This window comes from Callospermophilus lateralis, chromosome 15, assembly GCF_048772815.1.
Source record: "Callospermophilus lateralis isolate mCalLat2 chromosome 15, mCalLat2.hap1, whole genome shotgun sequence".
NCBI lineage: Eukaryota > Metazoa > Chordata > Mammalia > Rodentia > Sciuridae > Callospermophilus > Callospermophilus lateralis.
Genome location: NC_135319.1, coordinates 33679237 through 33706750, shown reverse-complemented (window position 1 = coordinate 33706750; position 27514 = coordinate 33679237). Strand labels below are relative to the sequence as shown.

General features: G+C 37.0%; 1 protein-coding gene across 1 annotated transcript in view; it reads left to right on the top strand.

Annotated features, from left to right (window-relative positions):
• Ank3 (ankyrin 3) overlaps window positions 1-27514 on the top strand; it is a 321771-nt gene that overhangs the window by 153352 nt on the left and 140905 nt on the right. Inside the window, exons 9-16 of the mRNA XM_076834218.1 lie at window positions 3410-3508; window positions 10762-10959; window positions 13036-13134; window positions 15609-15707; window positions 18106-18204; window positions 20897-21094; window positions 22618-22716; window positions 23003-23101. Coding sequence (XP_076690333.1) covers window positions 3410-3508; window positions 10762-10959; window positions 13036-13134; window positions 15609-15707; window positions 18106-18204; window positions 20897-21094; window positions 22618-22716; window positions 23003-23101 — 990 coding nt within the window. The remainder of the gene's footprint in view (window positions 1-3409; window positions 3509-10761; window positions 10960-13035; window positions 13135-15608; window positions 15708-18105; window positions 18205-20896; window positions 21095-22617; window positions 22717-23002; window positions 23102-27514) is intronic.

Sequence of the window (27514 nt, the reverse complement as noted above, 5' to 3'; positions counted from 1 at the left end):
ATCTTTTTTTTTTTTAACTGCAATTTCAATTCATTCAATGACAGATAATTTTTAGTCTCACTATGAGTCGGCTGGTTCTTGTCTCTGTCTTCATGATTATAAAAACCATAATGCTCATTAAACTTTAACTCCAGGCACTGGTTTCCCCCTGACTTTTGAATGTCCCAGCAGCTAGGCCACCCCTACCTGTGCAGCTGGGCGGATGTGACATCTTTTATAGCTTTCTGATGAGGCATCTCTGCTGCTGAGATTTTGGCTGTTTGAAGTGTCATACACTTTCAAAAAGTGCCAAATTAAATCTGTAGATGATCCAAAGGAGAAAGTGTTAAAAATATTGCAGGAAGATTATCATTGAAAGACCCATGCTCAAGATAGTTCTTTGCAGTTCAGCTAGAGCTGATGACTTTGACCTTGGGGAGCTAACTGACTTCTCACTGAAGCAAGGTGATTAAAGGGAATAGTGGCTAGAACAATAGCGCTTCTCAGCTCTTCTACTGATGAAGAATGTCACTTTTCCCCAGTGAGTCTTTAGATTTTCCCTGTTTATAATGAACTGGAGATCAGAGGCTGCAGCTGCAGAATGAGCTAAAGGAAGGCTAAGGGTGGCTGAACCCCTTGAGTTTAAGGGTTTTGTCTTCATCATCCTCTTAAGACCTCCCTTGCTTGTCTTGCCTAGTTAGTAGTATCTCCAGTCTAGTTCTGCAGTTAGCCTTGGATGAGTAATTTTATCTCTTTGAACCATAGAGTCATCATTTTTAAATGAATATTATACCTTTCTTATAGGGATAATTGGGAGGAAAAAAATGATATGATGTCTTGAATTTGCTTTGAAATAATATAAGAAAGGAAAAAAAGATCAGGATGAATCATGTTGACCATGAGGTGACAGTTGGTTTACTTTAGTCTAAAATATGTTTGAAATTTTCAAGATCAGAACTTTTTTTTAATTCATGTATTCTAATTAGATATCTATGACAGCAGAATGCATTTTGATTCATTGTAAACAATTGCAGCACAACTTTTCATTTCTCTGGTTGTACACGATAAAGCATCACTCCATATGTGCATACCTGTACCTAGTCATACATGTCCATCTCATTCCACCATATTTCCTGCTCCCATTCCCCCTCTTCACTTCTCTCTCCCCTTTCCCCAATCACAGTTCTTTCCTTTTCCCCCCATCTCCCCACCCCCCACCATTATGGATCAGCATCCATTTATCAGAGAGAACATTTGGTCTTTGGTTTTGGGGATTGGCTTACTTCACTTAGCATGATATTCTCTAACTCCTTCCATTTACCTGCAAATGCCATAATTTTATTCTCTTTTAATGTTGAGTAATATTCCATTGTGCATATATACCAGAGGTTTTTCTAATCTATTCATCTATTGAAGGGCATCTAGATTGGTTCCAGAGAACTTTTTTTAAAAGATGAAATCAGCAAAAAAGTATATGTCTATAAGGAGGGATAGTATACTTCCAAAGGATTAAGGAGTTGATAGTTGAGATAGATTTTGCTCTTAGATGGCCAAACATTTTATTTAGTGTGTCGCATTTTGCTTTGAGGAAGCTAATTTTCAAGGATGAAGGAAGTGAGCTCAAATAATTATTTTTGTGTGGTCACACTTAAAAAATGTCTACACATATTCTGTCATCTCTTATTTCTTAGAATCTACTTAAGAGAAAATGAGAGAAACAATTCTGATATTTTAGTTCATAAAAGACAATCCTTGTACCTCAGTCTCTGGGAGATGTTTCTGTGAGGTGGAAGGAAGAGGCGATAATTGTATTTTCTCCTTCAGATGTTTTCAGGTTTTATATTACTAGGAAGACGTTGGACTTCATGATTTTTTAATATGTTCCCATGTTTTATTTCATTAGCAAAACACTTTTTCTACATGAAAGGCTGCTTTACTTTGGTTTATTTTAAGTGAACATAAAAGGCAGAATAGTTGAATGGGCTCAAAGAATGTTCAAATCAGGACATCCACTATTTGCAATTCAAATTTCATCTTTTAGAGAATGTTAATAATATGGAGATTTGGTTAGTAGTTTAGAAATAGGGTTGTACCTTCTTGCTTATAAATTAGAATAATTAGGCTTATTTTTCCATATCTACTCACCCAATCTGTAAAGTAATTTGAATGTACTGAGCTAAATTTTGATGTATTTTTAAATGTGATTATCCTTAGAGTAGGTATTAAGTAATCTTCAGTTTGGGGAACACAAGCCAGGTGGGTATGGAAACCCACCAAAGGGTTTGGAGCCACTTAAAGTGAATAACTCTTCACTTCTTCAATTCTATGCTGGGTCTCCTTCCCCCACCTTTCCTTAGCACTTAGTCCTCCCCTAGAACCCAAGGAGGCCATGCTAACTCTCAGCCACATGCCCAACAGTGCAGAAACCTCTGAGAGGGAAGGAGCAAGAAGGAGAAATCAAAATATTGGTGTCATGTGGAGAGCTACATTACATATAAGGGGGATTTATTATGATTTATTTGTACATAGACACGGAATCATTTGGTAGATTTCATTTCCCACTGCTTCCCCATGACTCCCTCAGCTCCTCTTCATCCCCTTGCCAGACTCTGTCAAGGGTGGAATATTTTCTCTCATGAAGAAGCTTGAGAGAGAGGGAAAAATGGTGGATCTCATGAAATTAGAAGGGATACCAATGAAGTATTTTGTATATTTTGATCAATATGTTTGAATAATTGTATGATAATTTTAATCAGATTTAGATTTGATACTTAGAGACTTATGATCTCAAGAAATCTTTAAATTATTTTTAAATTTGAATGTGTATACTTTCATGGTAGAGAAATATTATGTGGTAATCAATAAACACTCAAAGATAAAATTAAGATAAAATTATATTGGGCTGGAGTTGTAGCTCAGTGGTAGAGCACTTGCTTGGCATATGTGAGGCTGTGGGTTCAATCCTCAACACCACATATAAATAAATCAATAAAAGTAAAAGATCCATTGACAACTAAAATATATTAAGAAAAATTATATTGGGGAAATGGTTAGAAATAGAAATGCAAGAAGAAAAAGGACCAGCATGAGTTTCCTTTTACAAATTTCTATTTTAAAAGTTTATTCATGTGTTTTTGAAATGGAGGTATCAAGTTACTCACAGTATTTAGATTGTATTGTATGTTTAAAAGAGTAGGGAAATAGTTATATATTTAAATGTCAGTCTTCTAAATTGTGAGAAATTATATGCTTTACAATTACTTGAACTTACAAAAAAACTATTTCTCCACTTAAAAATGTGAAAGTATTTTATGAGATATGTGGAGTAAATGTCCACAGCATATTAGACACCACGCTGAGTCTTAAGAAATATACTGCATTTATAGAATTTACTACCAAATCTCATGAAGGTGTTGCCTCTGTTCAACAGGATGGTCTGACACCACTGCACTGTGGGGCAAGAAGCGGCCATGAGCAGGTGGTGGAAATGCTGCTTGATCGAGCTGCCCCCATTCTTTCCAAGACCAAGGTAAGATCTTTTCAGGTTTCTGAACGTTAAACTGTATTTAGCTTTGAATTCCTTTGCTGATTATTTAATCAAGGCTTTTGAATCTCATAGGGGAAAAAATGGGTTCAATTTAACAATGAGAGTAGCAATGTTCATCAAATCTTCGGAGAAGTTTAAAATAAGTGTGGGTTTATGAAGCCTTTATGTGGAATGCACTAGTCTATGAAGTTGTTTTGTGTGTGTTGGTTTTGTTTTTTCAGAAATGATTACTACTTGGTTTCACTGTATGAAATTTTCATAGTTCCGAAATGATTGCTTGATGGGTTAAGATGGACTACAAAGATCTACACTTTGCCAAATCTAGATGCTGGCTCCAGCCTCTCAGTTTATTTCTTTAGAGTGCACAGCTGACAAAAAGATAAGAATATCATTTAGCAGATACAGATGGGAAATTTGAGAAACCGTACATTGAGTGGGCCTTTGGGAAAGTTGACGTACCTAAAAGGAACACAAGATTGCCTGAAAAAAATTAATGTTTTACTAAATGTCTTATAGGTTTTCTTGATGGTAAAACTTTACAGTATTGGGTAGGGAAAGAATATATATATATATGATTATTGAGATACACAAACTACCTGATAGTCACTACTATTTTAGATAATTAAACCAGTGGTTTGGGGAAGCTATATTAAGCTTTATAAAACTCCTTAATTTCTGGGTCAGGGATATAGCTCAGTGGTAGCATGCTTGCCTGGCATGCACGAGATCCAGGGTTTGGTCCCAGCATAACAAAATCATTAATTAGAAAGAGACAAGATCCTTAATTTCTAAACAGTATCAAAGCAACACAATCACATGTAATTCCCCTTTGCACTCTGGTCATGTTTCCTCAACAATTTTAGGAAGACTAAACAGCGGTCAAGATGGTCTGAAGAATTCTATCACTTATATAAATGAAGGATTTAGATTGATAAATAATCGGGGTATTATTCAATAGAATAAAGCAGCCACAAATTTTTCATTGTATATGATGATACCTAGGCTTGCTGCCCTCTCCCCACCAACCCCTGCCACGAGTATTTGGAATTGAACCTGGGCTTCAAATATACCCAGTCTTCTTCTTTTATAATTTGACTTTTTTTTCAGTAATATGGATTGACCCTTGGCACATTCTATCATTGAACTATATTCCTATCCTTTTTTATTTTTTATTTTGAGACAGAGACTCACTAAGTTACCCAGGCTGGCCTTCTACTTGTGATTCCCCTGCCTTAGCCTTCTGAGTCCCTAGGATTAAAGGCTTGTACCACCACACCCAGCAATATCTTGGCCTTTTGAGTGCTTCTGACCTTAACCATTCTGTGGGTTTTTTTTTTTTTTTTGACATACTCATATCTACTTTTCTCCACATCCACTTCCTCTTACTGGCTACATTCTCTCTCACTGAACCATCATAAGCGCATCCTACTAATCCCCCATTTCCTCTCTTCTTTGCAATCTAGATTTTCCTTTGCAGTTGGAGTAGCCATACAAACTGTCCATCAAATTTTGTCAGTCACCAGATTATAAATTCTCCAATTAATTTTATTCTCTATAAAGTAAATTTCCATTGTGTCAAAGCAGTGCAGGCATAATTAAAAGCAAATAGTTGTTTCATCTTTTTTCTTATTGTTGACTTGATTTTTTTGTGTGTGTGGGGGGGGTGATCTCCTTGATATTTTTTCTTCCATGCTTTTAATTTTCAAGAACATTTCCTTGTTCTTTTTTTTTAATATTAATATTTATTTTTTAGTTTTCGACAGACACAACATCTTTGTATGTGGTGCAGAGGATAGAACCCAGGCCGCACGCATGCCAGGCAAGCGCGCTACCACTTGCCACATCCCCAGCCCCATTTCCTTGTTCTTTGATAGCATTTTCAGGGCATGGGAGGTGATACTGGGTATTGAACCCAAAATCACTTTACCACTGAACCACACTCCTGGGCTTTTTAAAAAATTTTCAGACAGTAAATTGCTTAGGCCTTGATAACTTACTGAGGCTGGCTTTGAACTTGCAATCCTCCTGTCTCAGCCTTCTGAGCCTCTGGGATCACAGGTGTATGCCACTGTACCCAACCTTGTTAGCTTCTTTTCCTAAAGCATTCTATTCTTATTTTATGGATAAATTGCTTCTATTACCTTTCTGACAATATTCAAGACAATTTCTTTTTTCTACCTTTCATATGTCCCTAATTCCTCAAATTTCCTTTTTTCCCATTTGCTTTGACTCTATTTTTTCTGTTAGAGGATTCCCATAAATGTCTGTATTTGAGACACAACTGTCAACTGCAAGTATTTGAGAAGGTCTTTGATTGGACACAGGGCTGATGATCAGGTGGTGGTGGGATGGAGATGTTCTCTAATGTCAGGATTAGGTGTCCTTTCATTGGGGCAATTCCATTTTTTGAGAGATAAATCCTCTAATCTTTTGCCCTGTGCACTTGTGTGAATGTCTTCTGAGTGAGGTAGAAGAAAAAACTGCCAGTCTTCTTGTACTTTATGTGTAATTTAAACATAATAATGATAACTAATATTTACATGACTAGCACCCACCAGGCTCTGTGCTCACTGAGTCCTCACAGTAACTCTGTGAGCATTGTTGCTCTGCATAGAAGAGGAGTATGAAACCCAAAGAGATGAAATAGCAACTATTAGCAAAGCAAGAATTTGAAACCAAAACATCTGATTCTAGAAACCATATCCCTAACACCTATATTGTCCTTCCTTTTCTGGAATCATCTGGTCTCACCCCAAATCCTCACCATTGCCCTCTGCTCTGCCTGAGGACTGAGTGTGAATCTTTCTCGATCACTTTCCATTAAGTGGAAGGGGGTTATAATCTGATTTGCTGGGTTGGGAAGGGTCTGGAAACCTAACAGCTGCATACATAGACTTTGAACCAGTCCTGCTTTCAGCCCTAAGTCTCATCTTCTAAGGTGATACTGTTCCATATCTGAGAGGTAAATCAGCTGGTCTTTATTATACCCAGCAATGTACTGGAGCCAGATTGTATTCATAAGGGCTAATTGTGCATACCTCTTCTGGATTCCACGTCTGGTAACCACATTGGCATCTTGAAATTGGTCAGAGTAGGGAGTCTGTACACCATGGAAATTGGAAAATGGTACACACTGGGGCTTTTCTTTTTCTAAAAGTTGTTGAACACTGGTCAACATGCCACTGATTGTGTCACTCCACAACACCCAGATAGCAGCCTTCTCTCTTCTGCTAGATGAATTACAATCGTTAAATTCTCCTTTCATATTCAAAAATTTGTTATGGTTTCCTTTCATGATGTGTATGTGTGAATGTAAAAGCATGCAAACATGTGCTTGCCTTTGTGGATTATACCCTCTAAATTACTTTACTACTCTTTGTGGAGTTTGGGAGAGGAAACATAGATCTATGTTGAATCAAAAGTTACTTCCTGCACTGAGGATAAATTCCTTACCACATTCTGCTCTGCTCCCTGCTTCACCCCGCTTCTTGCTCACCACCCCGCCTTCTTTTCTTCCTAGGATATACCAAGTTTGTTCTCATTAACTGCTTAGTTGCAGTTCCCTCCACTTGTCAGAGATCTCTTTGATCTCAGTATGTTCTCCAAACTGAGATGTCTTCTTCTCAGGCCTTTTTTTTGACTTTCTACTCCTTCTATCCCCACCACTTACCTAAGTAAGTATCATTTGACTGGATTTTATGTCCTTTTGGGCTGTCATGAAATTATCTCTTAGTTTGTTTACTTGCTTACTGTGTAGTTTTATTCTGTATTATGAAAGTCGGGACTTGTCCAAGTTCAGTCCTATGCCCCTAAGTACCCAACATGTATTAGGCCTTTGGTAAGTATTTGTTGGAAGAGTATTCAGTGAATACATGCATTATGAGCTCTTTTTTTTTTTTTTTTTGTATTTTTTTAAATTTAGTTTTTTTTATTTTTTTAAATTTATATATAACAGCAGAATGTATTACGATTCTGATTACACATATAGAGCACAATTTTTCATATCTCTGGTTGTATACAAAGTATATTCACACCAATTTGTGTCTTCTTACATGTACTTTGGATAATAGTGATCATCACATTCCATCATCATTTCTAATCCCATGCCCCCTCCCTTCCCCTCCAACCCCTATGCCCTATCTAGAGTTCATCTATTCCTCCCATGCTCCCTCTCCCTACCCCACTTTGAATCAGCCTCCTTATATCAGAGAAAACATTCAGCATTTTTTTGGGGGGGATTGGCTAACCTCATTTAGCATTATCTTCTCTAATCCCATCCATTTACCTGCAAATGCCATGATTATATTCTCTTTTATCACTGAGTAGTATTCTATTGTGTATATATGCCACATTTTTTTGTCCATTCATCTATTGAATGGCATCTAGGTTGGTTCCTCAGTTTAGCTATTGTGAATTCTGCTGCTATAAACACTGATGTGGCTGGGTCCCTGTAGTATGTTGTTTTTAAGTTCTTTGAGTGTAGACCCAGAAGGTGAAATGGTGGTTCCATTCCCAATTTTAAAAGAAATCTCCATACTGCTTTCCATATTGGCTGCACCAATTTGCAGTCCCACCAACAGCGTATGAGTGTACCTTTTTCCCCCACATCCTCGCCAACACTTATTGCCATTCTTATAGCTGCCATTCTTATAGCTGCCATTCTGACTGGAGTGAGATGAAATCTTAGAGTGGTTTTGATTTGCATTTCTCTAATTGCTAGCAATGATGAACATTTTTTCACACATTTGTTGATTGATTGTATATCATTTTCTGAGAAATATCTGTTCAGGTCCTTGGCCCGTTTATTGATTGGGTTATTTGTTTTTTTGGTGTTTTACTTTTTTGAGTTCTTTACATACCCTAGATATTAGTGCTCTATCTGATGTGTGAGGGATAAAGATTTACTCCCAAAATATAGGCTCTCTGTTCAATTCACAGATTGTTTCTTTTGCTGAGAAGAAATTTTTAGTTTGAGTCCATCCCATATACTATTTCTTGATTTTAATTTTTGCACCAAAAAAGTCTGATTAAGGAAGTTGGGGCCCAATCCGACATGACGAAGATTAGGGCCTACTTTTTCTTCTGTCAGACGCAGGGTCTCTGGTTTTATTCCTAAGTCCTTGATGCATTATGAACTTTAAGGCAATCTTTCCTGTCCTTCCAGACTTTTGTCATGCTTAATGCCATCATCCTAGATCCATATTTTCAGGTGCTATATGTGATATACCTATTTCTTTTCTTTCCTTTGGTCCTTCCCAAAGGACCCATAAGTTTCCCACCCATTCATCATTATTTTGTATCATTAGAGAGTTTCTTTTTATCATCAACTCTGCCTCCCTCTTCTCCACTAAGTCATTTGCTCTCTCAGATTTTGTTTATTTTGTATTTTCCTCAGGACTGTATCAAAACATAAAGCAAAGGAATGTTTTGGCCTGAATCAGCTAGTACATATGCTCGTGGGTGGCAGTGTCTCAAATGGGAAACGTTCCCACCCTTTGTTGCACCTTAGTTTCTACTTTGGTTCAAAATGTTTCAGGGGAATTTTCAAACGGAAATATCCTGATTGACAGTGTATGAAGTCTTTAAATTTACATAAATATTTATTAAGTATTTTTTGTATATTCAGAGCTCTCTGCTGGGCAATATGGAAAAATATAGTCCTAAACCTGTTGCCTTCAAGAGATGTAAATGGTTGAAATATGTGGTAACGAATAAATAATACCATGAGGGTAGCTAAAGAAGGGATTATATATTTTTTCTTATCTTGAACTCCTTTTTATGTCATTCATTGATAAATTAGGAGGAAATAAGTTGGCCCAGAGAAGTCAGAAACACTTGCTTCATTGTACATGTTCGACATATCATTACTTTCAAAACTCATTGATGACAATGTTTTGGGGAGCTGAATTTGCTGTCATTACATTTTTACCAAAAATTTGTTAGAGTTTAGTAATTAATAGAGCTTCTCTTGATAATTAGATTTTCTAGGAATTTCCCAGGCTCCAACTTTGCTGCCATACATATGTATTTATTTGTGTGTGTATATATATTGGAGATTGAACTGAAGGCTTAGAATATTCTAAGCATGTACTGTGCCACTGCCCTACATCCTCCAGCCCCATGCTAAAAGTTGGTTTTTTTGGGGGGGCGGGTGTTAAAAGTATTTTGTTTTCAAAAGTCAAATGTTTTCTCTGATAAGCAGATGCTGATCCATAGTGAGGCAGGGGGATAGGGAAGAATGCAGGAACTTTGGTTTGTGTAGAGGGGAGTGAAGGGAGGGTTAGGGTTGTGGGGAAGGGAAGGATGACAGAATGAGACAGACATTATTACCCTATATACATGTATGATTACACTACTGGAGTGACTCTGCAGCATATGCTGCCAGGGGGATGAGAAGTTATGCTCCATTTCTATACAGTATGTCAAAATGTATTCTACTGTAAAATAAATTTTAAAATAAAAAGGTTTGGTTTACTTTTGACCCTATTCATGTCTTCTTTGATCTCTTTACATGAATTTTCAACTCATTCATATTGTACATGATTAACTGTCATTAAACTCACTTGATTTAAACTAAGGCAAGCGTTAGTGAGCCAGCGCCTTGCCTTTCCTCTGTAGAGACACATGGGGGCACCAGATTTATAGAAATGGGAAACGTTTTCCTCTGTATTGATATAAGTGAAGTGTGTTGTTGTAGTCAGATCTTTTAAAAAAAAAAAATGATTCAATGCCATGTTCAATATCAAGCATTAATAATCTATAAGGAAAAGTAAATTCCTGTGATTGCCAGTCTATTCTTGCCTTTAATTTTTTCTTTTAGTCTTAAATAGGAATTCCTGTTCATTAAGAATGCAGTATGGACTGGGGTTGTGGCTAGCATGTGTGAGGCACTGCGTTTGATTCTCAGCACTGCATTAAAAAAATAATAATAAATATATTGTGTCCATCCACAACTGAAAATATATTTTTCAAATGCAGTAAATTCTGGCCCCTAATAAAATCTTATTACAACTAAAACAGGAAAAGAAATTATCCTTGACAGTTCATTTTTTATTGATATGAGAAGTGGGAGGACCAGTTTTTAAAGTAGCTGGAGTTCAAAATGGTATCAAAACCTTTTAAAAACAAGGTATTTCCATGTGAGAAACTAAAGTTTTCTTGTGTTCATACTTGTGTTAGGAACATTTGTGTTTAAAAGGTAAAACAATAAACCTGAATTTATTTGTGTGTTCCAGAATGGGTTGTCTCCACTGCACATGGCCACGCAAGGGGATCATTTAAACTGCGTCCAACTTCTCCTCCAGCATAATGTACCTGTGGATGATGTCACCAATGACTACCTGACTGCACTACACGTGGCTGCCCACTGTGGCCATTACAAAGTCGCTAAGGTTCTCTTGGATAAGAAAGCTAACCCCAATGCCAAAGCCCTGGTAAGTGGAACCACCAGTGAGACCAGCCTGAGCTGTCTTGCTGGCGACATGCTAGCTCACATGTGAAGAGATTGCTTTCAGAGGCAAAAATGGATGGTGTTCTTTAAGTCAAGTATGCTTTTTGCCAATGTTTTCAAATGCCCTTCTTAGAATTTTATTGAGCCTTCTATTTCTGACGTGAACAAAGCTGATGGAGTTAAATTGTTAACCCTTCCGGGTCATAATTGTGATTCTTTGATATAAATGAAACCCAAGAACTGCACAACTTATAAAAAGGCTGAAGTGCTCAGCCTCAACTTAGAATAGGTAAAATTATAGTTGTGTGAGTTAAGAGATTTTTTTTTCTGAGATCTAAAAGCATGAGGCAAAATGATTTAAAAAAATTAAAAGCACCTCTACATAGAAATTTATGAGCCAAAATTTTGTGTGGGCCTTAACAAAATGTTGCCTGTTGTTTTCATCTTTCTTTGGACAATCAAAATGTTGGTCTAATTTGCAGTCTTAACTCTGAAAATAATTTGCTCTTTTAACCTTTAAATGGGCTGTATTTTGATTTTCTCAACATGATAGTATGTGTTGTCTTTGCAAAGATGAACGGTCCCAACTTAGTAAACTATTTAAATTTAGTTTAGAATAAGCACCCATGCATATGGGGGGGGGGTGTAGTCACCCGATTTTAGGGAAAGCATGCAAAATTTATCACTTTTGTGGTAAAAGCTGGCATCCAGTCAACCCTTCAGGAAGGTCTCTGCTCCTTTCCAAATGGTGCAGTTGTCTAAATGGATCCATAGTGTCTCCAGAGTTCTCTGAGCTCTGAAATTCAGAGAGGCAGCAAAAAATGAAGAGCAGGAACTCTCCAGACCTTGGATGACTACATTGCCATTGTAATTCTAAAAGTGCTTATCCAGGTAGCACTTAACAACTGTTGACCTGCTCAGTGTGTCAAATGTGAGGGAATTCTCAGAAGGGAGGAAAAGAAATTAGCAATCATGACTCATTTTTCCATACAAGAAAAAAAAAAAAAAAAGTCTTAAAACAGGGTGTGGGCTGTCATTCTCATTTTCCTATGACTCTGAAGATTTCACAACATATGGAGGTTGTAACCAGTCATCCTGGCATGGACTATGACCAGAGAAATGGTCTCAGGAACCTCCCTGAAGGCACCTGCAATGACTTTGACCTAAGTGTTCATCATGGACCTGGTATTTGATAGTTCTCCATTAATGGCTGAAGTTTGTAGACACTCTCGGTTATTGGGATGGATAATTTGGTAGGTAGTTTGTTAAAAAGCAGATTATTTCATCAGATTCAATATTAAAGCAAATGGTTCAAGTAATGTTGAACTCTTCAAATTTATACTTCCTTAGAGTAAGCACCTACTTGAATCTTAAAGCTTGAGAATAAACGGAAACATTTTAGAACTGGTCTTATAGTTATACTAAAACACAGCAGGAAGTCAAAACAGGCAAAATGGGGAAGTTTAACTATAAGGATACACGTTTGAGTCAAGCTGTTTTTACGATGTGTTTGAAGTGAGATGGAAAAGGGATATTATTTAGAGGAGTGAATGCCAAAATAATAAGAAAGTGATGAGTATCTTGCCTTAGCTACCAAGAGATTGTGACCAACATTTACTTCCTCTTCACAACTATCAGGACATCTTAACCTCTAGGGGCCACTATATATACTACCTGTGCTCCCAGAGAAGGATCAACATCCTGTTTAATTCCTCATAGTTTTTCTGTTTATTTTGACATTTGGGGGGGGGGGAGTTTGGGGAGAAGGAGTACCAGGGATTAAACTCAGGGGCACCCAAACACTGAGCCACATCCCCAGCCCTACTTTGTATTTTATTTAGAGACAGAGTCTCACTGAATTGCTTAACACAATTGAACTCGCAATCCTCCTACCTCAGCCTCCTGAGCCACTGGGATTACAGGCCTGTGCTACTGTGCTGGGCCTATTTTGACATCTTTACCATACAGCATTTTAACTGTATTGTAATATTTCACTGCACAAGATTAAAATGAGTTTCAATAGAAAGTAATCAAACAGATTCATATTTGTCCCTTGCAGAATGGCTTTACCCCTCTTCATATTGCCTGCAAAAAGAATCGAATTAAAGTAATGGAACTCCTTCTGAAACATGGTGCATCTATCCAAGCTGTAACCGAGGTAAGAGGAGTGGGATTTCTGGGTTTCTTGAGGTACTGAGAGAATAGGCAGAGTTCCAGTACCATCATCTGCAGGGACCAGCTAGTTCTGTTTGTGTGTCAATGCCACAGACCACATTCAAAACTCTTCAGGAAAAGGGCTGTCAGGCCTTTGAAGAAGCAGACAGGAGTGTGGGTGGGTAGAAACAAATGTATCCCATGACTAGACATAAAACCCAGAACGCTCGCTGCAGGTGAGTGACACCATCACAAAAAGCTCAACATATGAAAACTTACAATGCAGTGCTTCTCTAGTGGAGGTGACTTTGTCTCCTAAGAACCACTTGGCAATGAGTGGAGGTATTCTGAGTTGTTACAACCGGATGTTACTCCTGTTGCTCTTGAGTAGAGGCCAGGGATGCTGCTAAACATTTTGCAAGCTACAAGATATCCTCCTACTACTATAAACAGTAATCTGGCTCAAAATGTCGATGCACCAAAGTTGAGAAACCGTGTTTAACCATGATCTGTGTGCTTTTGTACATCAAGGATTACTTTCTTTGCTGAAAAGCTCACAATTAATGAAACCCAGAGTTGCCAAAGGCAGTGAAGGACTAACTCTAGATTTCTTTCATACAAACCAACCCAGAAACAACCCATCAGAATCAGGAATGAGCCTTCAATATGGCAAACCCAGACTAGCCTTTTCCCCTCCAGACTTGTCCCACCCCTAACCCTGCCCTCCACAAATCAGGGCCACCTTTGCAAGGAAACTTTCCCTTCACCCCTGGTCTGAACCAGGTGCTCCTTCTAGGGACAGTCACCCATCCTGTACATGTTTCTATCAAAGCACTTATCCAGCTGCTCCTCTTTGGCCCCAGAAACTTCAGGCTCTCTGAAGGCAGGGAGAGTCATTCTGGTCTTTACATACCTAGAGTGCCTGACCCACGCATAAAGTTTGATTGAATGCTTGATGCTTGACATGTAGATTAAAGTCTAGTAATTGTTTCTTGGCTTCGTGTTCTTACCTATGAATGGAATATTTGCCTTTCATTTTGTAACATTAGTAATTTTTAAATATTACATGGTTAAAATACTAATGTGAATTTGATCTTTTATCAGATTTATGACTTCAAATTAGGCAACCTATTATTTTAAGTATAAAATAGTAAGTTTATTCTCAGTGCATGGGAACCCTTTTTAAAGATCAAAATAGATTCAGATAAAAGATTGACTGATGTTTTGAATAAGTGTCCAGAGAGGCTGGCCAGTGATGAGAAGGTTCTGTTGCCACCCCGTGCTCCCTAAGAACTTAAAGGCTGTTCAGACACAGACGTTGCCTGGTACAAGTTCTAAGGACTCCCCCTGCTGATGGAAAAAGGTGCAAACTGTAGCAGAATTCTCCTTTTCTTCAGTTCTCACTATCTGAAATCTGGGCAGCCAGAATTATTCCTCTGCTTTTACTTCACTACTACTTCATAGAATTCCTTCCATGTTTTTGACAACTCTCAAATTTCTCTTGAGATTTAGTTATCCCATTATCTTCCTTTTTAAAACAGGTAAGCTTTTTCTAGCCATCTTAATTTTTTTAAATCAAATTATAATGTTCATGATGTAAGCTTAATTAAGTTCTGAAAAATAAAAGTGGAACCACTTCATATAAAAAGCACAAGTAAATTGTAGTGTTTAACAAGATTATTGACTTGAGATTTTAATCCTCTTTTTTGCTTATCCACTCTATTTCAAGCAGCTATGGGCATATTTGATATAAAATACTCTAAAATCAATAAATGCTGCTTTATGCCAAATAGGTTTTTTTTTTTTTTTTCTTTTAGAGGGATGGGTGGTGCCCATGCATACTGGGAGATTTGAAGCAAACAAACAAAAAAAGCACTTTGTTTAGTGACCATTGTGATATTTGCCTTAATTATTTTGCCTTAATTTATGATACTATAGAGTTAGCAAAGTAAATAACAAACTGTTAATGTTGATTTGCCCATTTATTAGAGGAATGGCTTTGTGTTAGGTACCCTGCTCTTTGACACGTAATACTCAGTTTATTCTGAGTGCATGAGAATTCTCTTTAAACCCCAGAATAGGATTTGGAACAATTTCTTACTAACGTGTACATAGTCATTCTGCACCCCCCAACATATATATACTCATGTGGATAAAGAAGGACTACTAATAAAAGAAAAAATCCTTTAAGGTATTTGTCTCTCATTTTCTTTTCTTAGAGCCATGTCAAAAGTGTGAAAACTTTCCTACTGGACATCACATAACCACAGAATTCACTCTAGCAAAGTGGTACTATGTGTTGACATATTTGCCTTAGAGAATCTGTGTCATAATGGTAAATGTCCTGATATCTTCTAATCTGATCACTAAACTTGTTAAGACCAAGGGATGGATCAGAGGGTAGATAGAAGACAGGCTCACAGTCAAAATCTTTTAATGATAAACCCACAAATCAATGTTTCCTTCCTTTCCACTTAGTCGGGCCTTACCCCAATCCATGTTGCTGCCTTCATGGGACATGTAAATATCGTATCACAACTAATGCATCATGGAGCCTCACCAAACACCACCAATGTGGTAAGTATTCTTTTAACAAAGAAGATTCAATTGTGAATATTTAGGAAACTGAAATAGGTTGCTTTTATTTGCTTAAAATAATTGCTATTTAATTTGACCACTTAAAAAGATAGAATTTGGGAATTACCTTTGCTTTCCTTTACTTTGAAGATAAGATGCATTCAGTTGCTAGTTAGCCACAAATTGTTATAATTTATGGACTATGTCCATTAACGTTACAAGTACATTATTACTGTATGTTATGTTTTAAAAAATAAAGTATTGGGGCTAGGGTTGTGGCTCAGCAGTAGAGCACTTACCTAGCACATGTGAGGCCCTGGGTTTGATCCTCAGCACCACATAAAAATAAATAAATAAATAAAGGTATTGTGTCCAACTACACCTAAAAATAAATATTAAAAAAATAAAAATAAAATAAAGTATTAGGCAAATTCTTCTGTAACTGAAACCATAAAAAGTGAGGTTTAAAAAAGCAATAAAATGTTGTGAAGGTGGTTCAGACACTATCATTTATATTAAGAAGTAATTGCAAGTAACTTCAAAGTAATTTCTATTAAATGTCCTCCATCTTATAGCAAACCTATGAACTGAGTTTTCAGGTTTTCCAGTGGCATTGTTTTCCCACAGTAAACATTGCTGTCAAACCCAAGAGACTCACTTCAGAGTAAATATCAGAGCAGTAACTTACCACCCTTGATGTGCATGTGGAATTTGGTATTGTTTTATAGAATTTCAAACATGATATTATCAAAGTGTTAGCACACTGGACCACAACTATTAGAACACTCATTGGACTCATGAACACTAAAGAAGTAAAAGTAAATAATATCTGGATCAGAAGGGATAAGCCATGAAGTCTTGCATACTCACCTTGAGAACAGCCTTACCTATAGGGCTATTTATATTCTAGAATTTCCAACCAGCACTGTCACAGATAGAAACAGACCAGTTTCTCAATTGAAATATAATCTACTAAATCTGGAGTTACGAGTGAGTTATGTTTTCCTTCCTAAATAGAACACAGGGTAATAAACTAAACAACATCCTTAATATCTTTCGCATAATCCAGTAATAAGTTTCCTGTGAAATATGTCTTCCTCTGTCCTTCCATACAGATGGATGACCCATTATACAAAGCTTAATTTATAAAAACAAAATATTAATAGGCATCACTTGTGTGAAAAATCAAATAAAATTTTGATTTTGATTACTTTTACATGTTTTCTATCTCATTTTCATTTTTATTAAATAAACAAATAATCTGAATGAAATCTGCTTAGTGAAAAATGTGAGGGAGGGATGGTCCACCGGCAAAGAAAATGGCCCCTTGGGGTAATGCCAAGGACCAAATGTTCTGTTCACATAAATCAGAGGATGCAGAGGAACCAAAGATAAGCCTAGTCTGGGTTGGGGCATGTTTTTTGGTGCCCATGTTTAAGTCAGCTTTTTTGCTGCTATGACCAAAAAGACCTGATGAGCAATTTTATGAGGAAAAGTTTATTGGGTGCTCACAGTTTCAGAGGTATCAGTCCATAGAGGACTTCCTCTGTTGCTCTAGATGTCAGTAAGGCAGACCATCATGGTGGAAGAGGAAGGAAGCTCAGGACATTACAATAAGGAAGAAGAGAAAGTGTTCCACTTGTCAGTGACAAAATATATACCCCAAAGGCAAGCCCCCAATGCCTACTTCTTCTAGCCACACCTTACCTGCCTACAGTTACCACCCAGTTAATCCCTATTAATGGATTAATGCACTGATTTGATTACAGCGCTCATGACCCAATCATTTTACCTCTAAACTTTCTTGCCTTGTCACAGTATGAGATTTGGGGAGATACCTAATATCTAAATCATAACACCACGCAATGTTTTGTTTTTAATTCTGATTTTGTACTCAGCATTATTATTAAGAAGTGGGAAATTTACACAGATATCCAGACTGCCAATCAACTTTTTGACAGCACAGAGGTGTCAAAAAAACTCTTCAGGTTGGCATCTTGAAGAGTTACAACAGCAATCTGCAGCTGCAAGATGGTGGCTTCCCCCTTTAGAGAATGTGTGGAACTCTCTCGTTAAGTTCTCCCCACTTGTTTTGCTTCCTTGACTTACTAATCTACTTGGCCCCACTGAGCATTCACCTTTTCATCCCTAATAAGGCCATTTTGTAGATTACATTTCTGATACTGTCAGTGACAAGATTTCCTAGGGTTACACCAAAGTCTCTACCATCATGGATCAGTTTCCTATGAAATTTTTATGTATTTGGTATCCTAGCTCTTCAATAAGAAAGTGCTTAAAATGGTAATTTTTAAAAAAGGTCATCGTAAACTTTATGCCAAATGAAACAAGCCACTCCTCTTCAGAGCTTCAATTAATTTATTTTGGCTCATGTTCCCAGAGAGGAGAAACAGCATTGCATATGGCAGCTCGGTCCGGCCAAGCTGAAGTTGTGCGGTATCTGGTACAAGACGGAGCTCAGGTGGAAGCTAAAGCTAAGGTATGTGCCATACATGGAACCATTTGCTATTGAGGAAAAAATCTTGGATTTTAACAAAACATACATGCTATCTTTCAATACCATTTTAAAATAATGAACAACCTCTAGTAACAAAAGTTTCTGCCCAAGTAATATTGTAAAAAAAAAAAAAAAAAATCCCTCCCTTCCATATTTGTTCATTTAGTTATTTAATATAATTATGTTAAATAAAAATATTATGCCAGAAACTGTCCTTGTGACACTTTCTAGTCCCTAACAGATCCAGACTTGGTCCAGAGTTTTTCACACTACATGAAGAAGGGCTTATGTGCAAAGATTCCAGAATAAGCACAACTTGGAAGCATGGTTAAGCTATTTTGGTTGATTCATATGTCAGCTGGTACAAAAGGAAAACAGATGATTTTATTTTTTCTCTGTAAATCGTGACACTGTAATACCTGAGACCCAGATTAGAGCCACTTCAGAGATCTACCTTTACATGTAAGAAGAATGTCGGGGTTGATTTTGGATGCTTCCTAGTCTCCCTGGTGTTTAGCCTCCAGTAGAAACCCACTTGTAAGTTTTATGATAGACAGTTGGTCTGATTATCAGAATGGCAGTTCAGGTCAAAATCTTAACAAGTACATAAAAACCTTACCATTAAATTTTTAATTATAATATATAAATGTTCATTTATTGCCACTTGTATAAAGTGCAAGTGCATAGATTCAGGTTAATTAGTAATTTGAGTATACAATATTTTCAGACTTTTATAATTTTCCCCCTGTATTCAGCAATCTCACTCATAGCTAATTTAGCCAGAAATTTTTAATGAACTTATATCAAGGCCATGAAACTTTCAGCTTATTCCTAGGGAAAAATAAAGCTTTTCCTTTCATACTCATATTTTACCTATTACATATTGCTTAAATATATAATTAAGTAGGTGCTCAGTAGGTATACAAATATAATACAAGTATAGGACAATCTAGTAAAATAATTAGTACCTATATAGTGGTGTGGGAATAAGCCACTGGCTCTTTGTGAACATGAAATCCACAGTTAATTGCAAAGGTTATTAAAAAAAAAAAAAATCTTGATTGTCTAATGTACCATGGGCCAGTTGGTGGATCCCATTCATGATCTGGAAACAGGTCAGCAGGCTCTTCCTGTAAAGAGGCTGATAGTAAATATTTTAGGCTTTGCAGGGTCTGTCACAGCTTCACAACTCTGCCATTGTAGTGCAAAAGCAGTGGCAGACATCTGTGAATGGACATGACTGTGTTCCAATAAAACTCTATTTACAAAAAATATGTGGCAGCCAGATTTGGCACCTGCATTTTAATTTGCTGAGCTCTGATAGAGGGTTTTAGTTATTTCTCTAAATTAGTTAAATGGAATGACTAAGAGAAGCTGTAATCTACCATAGATTATAAGAAACTTCATATTCAAGAGTTTGTTAGTTACATATTAAACATCTTGTCTAGGGAATGATTTCATAGACATATTTATGCATATTTTATACATAATTTATACATATTATTTCATTAAGGAAGAAGTATATTTAATTGTCAAGGGCCTGTTCTTAACCAGAATGCTTCGGCTTGAATCTTGGTCCACAATTTAGTAACTATGTAACATTAAGCAAGTTAATTAACAGCCATGTGCCACATTTTCTCATTTAAAGTCCTCATATAGAAAGTGGGAACAATGTTTGTTCCAATTCATAGGATTTTTGTGAAGATTAATGAAGTAATGTAGGTAAAGTAGTTTAAACAAAGCTGGAAAACAGTAGGTGCTCAGTAGGTATTTGGTGATTGTAATGGCAGTAATAGAAGGAAAAATTTTTCCTTGGTGCCTTTTTCTGTTTTCAATATTCCTCTTCTTCTTTGGGGCATTCCTCTAACTTCTCTTATGCATTCTAGTCAAAGGGTTGATGTAGCCCTTTGACCCTGTCACTCATTCAAAACAGTGGCCTATATTCTACACTCTGTACCTTCCTGGCTTAAAATATTTACCTAAACTTGTATCACATTTCAGTGGGGAATTTCTTTTTGGAGGACTATCACAGGGCATCTTTGGGCAAATTAGGAAGAAGTGGTACTTGGGGATAAGGCCCTAAGGGCAAAGCACTTGGTAAGCACTTTATACCTTTGGATGGATTATAACAATGTGGCCCTCCATTCTGGGCATATGCACACCAGGAGCATGGCTTGGTACCAGAGTATCAGTTTCCATCATCCCTCCTGGCTGGGAACCTTGGCTCCTAGACACCTGCACAGGCTGATACTCCCCTTTCCCTTTGCTTTTATCAATGAGAAGGCAAGCACCAATAAAATCATTCATTCCATGAATGCATAATAACCAGTACAGATATGTGAGTTTTACTAGAATCTCGGATATATGAGTTTTACTAGAATCCATTCTCTTATCTTCCAAAAAAGGAATCACTAGAGGTTGAAAATTGATACTCTATAGCATGTTGTAATGGTGATAATCTATAGATAGACCCACCTTTCAGTTTTCATGTTAATAGATCCACCATCCCCACATTTCTTAACCTTGTAGAAAACGATAAATGAGATTCCTATTAACATTGAATCAAAGAGTTTAATGTGCCTCCATCATCAAGCAGCTAATGTTCCCTGAATTTTTCATATGGCACCATTGTTTTCTGAGTTCATCAGTCTCATATTTCTACCTTGCCGTTTAGGATGACCAAACCCCACTCCACATTTCAGCCCGACTGGGGAAAGCAGACATAGTGCAACAGCTATTGCAGCAAGGAGCATCTCCAAACGCAGCCACCACTTCTGGGTATACCCCCCTCCATCTTTCAGCCCGAGAGGGGCATGAAGATGTAGCCGCATTCCTTTTGGATCATGGAGCATCTTTATCTATAACAACAAAGGTAGGAAAATAAGTCTCAGAATCCTGCTGGGTCCCCCAAAGTACATCCTCCTCAAGGTTCCCTGCATGTAATAGGTACAGAACTCCACAACAGCATCTATACTTGGATCCCAGGGTGGTCATTAACATGGCCAGTAAAACCCTGGTGTGCAGGAGGATAGTTCTTTGTATTTGGGGAAGGTTTTTATTTTGGTCTTGAATTCCCAGTATGTGACCTTGTAATAAATCTTACTGATATGTAGAATCAGAGATTTCTTGCAAGTTATATGATTAACTTAAATTGTAGTTTGAAAACATAGTTACCAATTTCTTGTATTGAGCCAAAGTACTGAAACCCCATATCAAACCCCATATCAGTTGATGGATGCTTTAAAAAAAAAAAAACTTTCAAATCAAGATTTTTTTAAAATTTATTGTTTCTATTCTTTTTGTTGTCATTGTTGTTATGTTTGATTTTGAAAAAAAAAAAAAAGAAGAACCTCTTGATATCTTAGAGTAATAGCCTGGGCCACAGTTGTTCTACATGTACAGAGCACAAAATTGGAGCTCATTTTTCTTGTGATACTACATAAACTTAGCAAGTGTAATAGCAAGATGAATGGTCTATAGTGTGTGTGAAAAAAACTTGCAATAGGTGCTGCAGTATTTGATTTGGATGCAGATAAGGATTAATGTGAAATCAATGTAGAAGATAATTACAAATACTTAGAAAACCATCTGAATAAATGATAACTACCTCAAACTTTATCTCCCATGATTCTTTTGGCCTCTTAAATAGAGTTAAGATGCAAGTTCCTGGATCTCATTTCATATGTGAATCAGAATAATGGGTGATGGGTTTGGGGTACCCCTGATCTTCCACCATACCAGCTGCCCATTGGCTCTTGTTTGCTGCAGTCTCATGGGTCATATATGTTGATAACCCTCCAATTCCTGATGCATGCTCCAGACCCACCCTAATGGTGCATGCTAACTGACTGGTTGATCGATAGATGGAAGAATAGAAGAGCAACCCAAATTATGAGCATCCAGTGTCATTACTCAGCTCATCTCTAGTGGCAAATGTGAAAGATTTCCATTGCCTACTCCTAAAGAGTGGAGCATGATAAGGACATTATGTGTATTCATAGAGCAAGTTCCCAATCAGGTGATGTGAGATTACAAGAGGCTCAGACTTGGGGTGGATTTTCCCAAACCCTCCAACTTGGATCTGGGTCCCCATAAAACTATTCTTCCCACAATGTAAAGCCCCAAAATGGCCGTAGAATAACTCCAGATTCAGCTCCCCACCTTCTTCCTGATGAGACACCTGATTAGTTCCAAAATTAGTGGAATGTTTTGGTTTAGTCAGTAGAGAAAGAAAGATTCTCTTGTTGGGTGTTCCTCTTCTCCCAGGTACTTTCTTATAATCTTGATTCTTACATAGAGATTTAACGTCGTCATCACTAGAATACTTTTTCAGTTACAGAAAAACAATGGCCTATGTCATTTCTGTTGTTCTTTTTTTTTTTTTTCCTTTTTTAGAAAGGATTTACTCCTCTTCATGTGGCAGCAAAATATGGGAAGCTTGAAGTAGCCAATCTCCTGTTACAAAAAAGTGCATCTCCAGATGCTGCTGGGAAGGTATGAGGTCAACAGCCACTTGTACCAGAACACTTCCACTGATAACAAAAAAGCACTTGCTAATATTCCCCAAAGGCCAACTAGATAACAACTAAATTATATTTAAGACCCAGTAGGATGAAGAATTCTTGGGAAATGGGTGAATGTTTGGTCCAAGTATTATGGAAGTGGAATATAAACTACAATCTATGTTATATCCATTCTAATCCCATTTCCTAAATGTAGACCTGGACTCTCCTATTAATACACTTTTGACCCTGGTTATTGTTTCTGCACGTGTTTTCAGAGCGGACTAACTCCACTGCATGTAGCTGCACATTATGATAATCAGAAGGTGGCCCTTCTGCTTTTGGACCAAGGAGCCTCACCTCATGCAGCAGCAAAGGTACCTGTAACTCACACCATGAAGAGGACGATACACAATATCTATCTGTGTGCACATTGAGTTTCATTCGCTCTCACCATAGCACCCTCCTCATTTGGAAATCGCTTAAAAATCACAGAAATAGAAGCTCCTAGGAAATTGGTGCCTTCGGCTAGTCAACTAATGTGGTAGATGCTCAATAAATATTTACGTGTCAGTTGATTTCCCTTGGAAATCCAGAACATCCTGAAGCCTGGGGAAGAAAAGAAGTTGGAGTTTTTAGCCAGATTAAAAACATAAGCACAGCCTGAGGTGACACAGTAAGAAAGTTCCAATTTGTCAAAATTATAAAATACATACTCTGTTTTTCTAGCAATAAAACATTGCTATCAAGTTGCTTGTGTTTCATGAAAGGAGTTGGAAGGTTTTGCATGTGTGTTTTTATTATCACTAGAAGGAATCCTCATTATTATTAGGGCATTTTGAAGAGTAGACATCTTAGATTTGTGATAAAAAAGAATATAGTGTATGTAGCCATTTTATTATTCTGATTTGAGAGGCTAATCATAAAGCAGAGTTTATTTAAAGATGAATTAATAGAGTGCTACTGGATTAGTGTATTCCGCATTATTGAGCAGATGATTATGATCAGAGAATGTTTAAATAATGCAAACCATAATTTATCTTTAATTTTTATAGCTTTTTTATTGGTACATTATAATTATACATAATAGTGGTATTCATTGTTACATATTCATACATGCATATAACATAATTTGGTTAATTTCATTCCCAGAACCTCCCCCTTTTCCTCCCCTCCACAAACAACATTTTAAATATTACCTATTTCTTTTACTACATCCTGTTGGTTGAAAACCCTTTAATGATCCTAATGCTTTTTGCCTCTTTGTTTTACCATTTCATTTTGGAGGAATTTCTGTACTCGACTTTAAATTTAATGTTTAGATCAAATCAATTGTATACACAGGTAACTAACCTGTTCTAGGTTACTTTAGATACTTTAAGAAAGTTCTAGTGACTTTCTTCATATGGAAAATATGAGTGTTTCTCCTCAGAACATTTTTTGTGCTTTTTTTTTTTTTTTTTTTTTTTTGTTACTTAAACATTAAGCCACATCCCCAGCTCTTTTTATTTTTTTTATTGTGAGACAGGGTCTAAGTTGCTCAGTGTCTCACTAAGTTGCTGAGGTTGGCTCTGAACTTTCAATCCTCCTGTCTCAGCCTCTTGTCCCACTGGGATTATAGGCATGTGCCACCACACCAGGTTTCCTTCATTCTTAAATCATTTTCTGCCTCATCTCCTCCAGAACCATACCCACTGAAATAAATTCAAAACAAACCTCCTGAAACCTGATTTTTGTCTATATGTGACACCTACCATATATTCTGACCTTGGCAAATATTTGGTCTGTTATGAAAAAAGTTTATCAAGCCCTGCTAAGCCTTAATAAGACTTTATCTTGAAAAGAAAAAAAAAGCAATATTCACAGGGCCAAGAGATGGAAAGAGCCCAAGTGTCCATCAGTGTATGAATAAATAAAAATGTGGGCCATGTATATGTAAACCCACACATGTGAGTATGTGCACATACACACAATGGAATATTATTCAGACTTAGGACAAATATTGTATGATTTTACTTTTGTGGTACATAGAATAGTCACATTTAGAGACAGCAGTAGAACAGTGGTCGTCGGAGATAGGTGGAAGGAGGAAATGAAAGTTAGATTAATTGAATACCTAGTTTCAGTTTAGAAAAATGGAGAAGTTCTGCAAATGGGTAGTGATGATAGTTGGAAAACAGTTTGAAGGTGCTTATCAGCACCAATCTATACACTTAAAAATGCTTTAAATGTGAAATTCTGTTATATATATTTTACCATAATTTTTTAAAATATTTTTTGAGATGCTTGGGATCAAGTAGAAGGCCTTGTACATGTAAGAAGCTCTCTACCACTGAGCCACATCCAAAGCCTTACCATAATTTTAAAGAATTTAATAGTTGTCCATTTAATTTCAATATCCCCATGCATGCAGGCTCCTTGCCTTGTAAGTAACCTCAGAGTTTTGAAAGGTAACAAGTGAATATCACTCACATGGGAGTAATGTTGGTACAACTAGTGCCAAGCAGTTTATAGCTGTCAAAAGTTATGTGTGACAAAATGAATCCAATCCATCTTTCTGTCCACGAATAACTCTTACACAGGTTAATAGTTGGTATCATTTGTAGTTGATTCCAGCTTTACATTTGTCAGATAAGATTTGGTATTCATGGTTCCATATTTGCAAAACATCTTTTGACAAAGAGTTAAAGAGCAGTTCTTTAAATAACTCCTTATAACATTCCATTAGCCTCAGGCATATATTTTACAGTCAATTAAACCAGGCTTTTAAATGGGACATTGATTCTCTTTCCTATTGCACAGTTGCCTTGCAAGAGCCTGTGTTATGCCATCTCTGGCACACATCCAACCATCCCCATCTTCTAAGGCAGTGGTACTGGTCAGGGACTTATTCTAGACTTTGATCCTGATCAGGGATTGTCTTTGTCTGCTAGGAAGAAAACTAAACTTAAAAACTACAACAACAACAACAAAAAACCCTCCTGATTCCATTATTTTAATAATGAGAAGGAGCTTGATGAGGCTCCATATTTCTCTTGTCATGAAGAGTCAGGAGGTAGGCAAGGCAGTTGTTGATGCTGGTTTAGTTGTTTGTTCAGGCAAATTCCTCCTGTTTTTGTTTTGTTTTGTTTGGGGTCCTTTCTTTTAGAGGTGGCTAGAGCACAGGCTGCCAGCAGCAAGGCAACAGGCAGAAAGAAAGTCAGCACAGCAGGGCTTTCTCAGAAACTCCACCCACCCCTTTCCTACATCTCATTGGTCACTTCTATTTGCATGGGAAGCTGGGAAATGTAGTTTGTTAGCTGGATTCCCTGCCAGATGTTCCTTCGCTAAAGGGAGGAGAACGAAATGAGACTAGGCAGTCTTTACTCCAGGGAAGCTCTTTTTGGCAGTGATGAGAAGTGAGGGACAAAGCCTCAAGAGAGCATGATTACTATGTGGGTGTCTCCTCTTCCTTAGGTCACATCCTCTGTGTTTTAGAGCATGCAATACATTCTTACTTTTCTTCCCTTGTTTAAAATTGCCAATGTGTTTTCTTACTCCCATATATTCTATAAATATGATGTGATTTAGGTAAAATAAAGTAGATGGGCCGATGTAATCCAGCCAATTTTAGCCAGCTCAGTTTCATGAGATAGGAAACTGTGCTGGAAAGAATATTGGCTTGAGTTCAGCCATAACCTGTACACTAATTATGGAAGAGACAGTGAGCTTTATTGTTATTTGTCAGATTTCTATTAGACAAAATATGCAGAATGTCTATGGATATAGGTAAGAATATTTATGAAAAAATATTGGAAAAAATATATAAATACTATGTATTACTTTGATGATTTAAAATTACATTTGTTTTAATTGTGAGATACAAAGGTACACATGACAAGTCTTTTGTCTCCTACATCAAGAGGAAAGAAATAGAGACTAAGATTATTCTGTAATTGAAACTCTTCCTATTTTACTTATCCAGTTAATGCATCTTCTTCATTTAGTTTGGCAAGTAAAACCATTTTACTTTCCATAAAATAGAAAGAATTTAGAAAATTTAGGAAGAAAATTTATAGGTCTCAGAAAAACTTCATTATTTGAAAATATTTCTTTAGTCATTCTAAGATAATTTCCAATTCTAAAATAATGCCATGAATCATTTTTCCCTTGTTCTGTACTTTCCTTTGTGTCTCAGGTAAGGAACTCAGGATAAAATCCTAAGCAATAGTAAGGAACTTTTCTGGACTGGCATACATTACAGAGGTACCAGAGCACCCCTTTATAATAGGTCCTGGTCCTAGGACTTTTGAGTAACGGAGAGGACTGTCATATCTGAGAGGATATGCCTTTTTTCAGTTAGGTATTGAGAAGTGACTAACCCGAAAGTTGTGTCTGTCATAAAAGCAAAAAGAAATAAGATTCTGGATAAGAAGCTAACTTCTGTCTTGACCTTGACTTTACCTCTCCAATTTGCTTTGTGAATCTTCTAGGATGTGGAGGATGGTGAAACAACTCACCCCTCCTATTTCTCATTGTGTTGTTGGCTTCACTCCAAATCTCTGCATTGGACTCTGCAGGCAAACTGGTCTCTGAAGGGTGTGTCTGAGCAGAGGGCCAAATGCTTCCCAGGGCAGCTGGGGTTTACAGATGGCAAGAGGTCAGACTAAAAATAGGGATATAAAGTGTTCTTCTGCACTGGCTTATCCAGTTTGGCAGAGGCTGGTTTCAGAATAGTCTAGCAATAACATTTCCACTTTCCATTTCCATTTTATATGGTCAGATTCAAGTTCATATCGAAATGTAATCTT